This window comes from Cebus imitator, unplaced genomic scaffold (genome assembly GCF_001604975.1).
Source record: "Cebus imitator isolate Cc_AM_T3 unplaced genomic scaffold, Cebus_imitator-1.0 Scaffold348, whole genome shotgun sequence".
NCBI lineage: Eukaryota > Metazoa > Chordata > Mammalia > Primates > Cebidae > Cebus > Cebus imitator.
Window position 1 is genome coordinate 716,040 of NW_016107663.1, and position 1,180 is coordinate 717,219.

Sequence of the window (1,180 nt, forward strand, 5' to 3'; positions counted from 1 at the left end):
GTAATCCCAGCTACTCAGGAAGTTGAGGCAGGAGAATTGCCTGAACCCGGGAGGCGGAGGTTGCGGTGAGCCGAGATCGCGCCATTGCACTCCAGCCCAGGTCACAAGAGTGAAACTCCGTCTCAAAAAAAAAAAAAGAATTCTATCAGAAACACAAGACAGCTAAAGTTCTCTTCCTAGTATATCTTTTTTTGTGTGTGTGTGTGGGGCTTTCCAGACTAATTCTAAAAGAGATATAATATTATTTTCCTGCTGCATATTGCCTTTGCACAAATGTCTCCATTCTGCCAGGCATTGTAAAGGCTATACTTCATTCAAACAAACACACCTTACACATATTTCTCAACAAGTCTTACACAAAATAAAGCATACTAATTTTCTCAAGCTGACAGAAATCTAAGCCCTAAGCAGGGAGGGACTCACCTTGTATCTGGTCTGTTCTCGATCATAGATTTTTTTGAGGGACACCACTTTGGGAGAGAAGAAGTTCCCCAGTTTGGCGAGATAGACCCCATTCCTCAGCCCCTCCTCCAGTTCTGTGGTAGGGGGCAGATCTTCCCCGAGGCATGCTTCCATCCATCTGCACAAAAGGAGAGAAGATGTGAAAAAAATAGGGAAGGTCAGAACTTTTCCTTAGAGATTTTAAGCTTCATTTCCATTCTCCCTGGAGAAGCTTAAATTGAACGTAACAGTACTCTTTTACAATCAGTTTCACACACATCTTTGCCCTGGCCCAGTCAGATCTCAGAGGCAGGAACTTAGGAAAATTTCTGAGCACGAATGCCACTTTCTTCTCCACCCCGCTTTCCTCTGCTGCAGCAACACGGCCAGCTGCCTCCAGATCCCGACTGCTCCCTGCACCTCAGACCCTTTCCCTCAGTCCTTAAGTTACGCTTTAACAAATCCTAAGAAAAGTCATTTGTAATGGAAGCCACATCTCAACTGTTCAGAAGCTTAAATTTGTTGCTGATATTCTTTTCCAGTTTCAGAACTCAGAATCCACAGTGAATTTCTAGGTCCAGGTTTTAAGGTTGTTTGGGGGTTATTAAAACAGACTCAATTATCACAGCTAAAATACTAAAAGCTATGGAATCTGTAAATAATGAATTCTTAGATTTCTGGAGGCAGGGTGGAGGTTGTAGAAAGGATTGGAAAACTATTTTCCAAAAAAAAAAACAAA

General features: G+C 42.5%; 1 protein-coding gene across 1 annotated transcript in view; it reads right to left on the reverse strand.

Annotated features, from left to right (window-relative positions):
- Positions 1 to 1,180, reverse strand: part of IQGAP1 (IQ motif containing GTPase activating protein 1) — a 123,600-nt gene that overhangs the window by 80,578 nt on the left and 41,842 nt on the right. Inside the window, 1 exon segment of the mRNA XM_017506110.2 lies at positions 424 to 580. Within this exon segment, the coding sequence (XP_017361599.1) occupies positions 424 to 580 (157 nt within the window).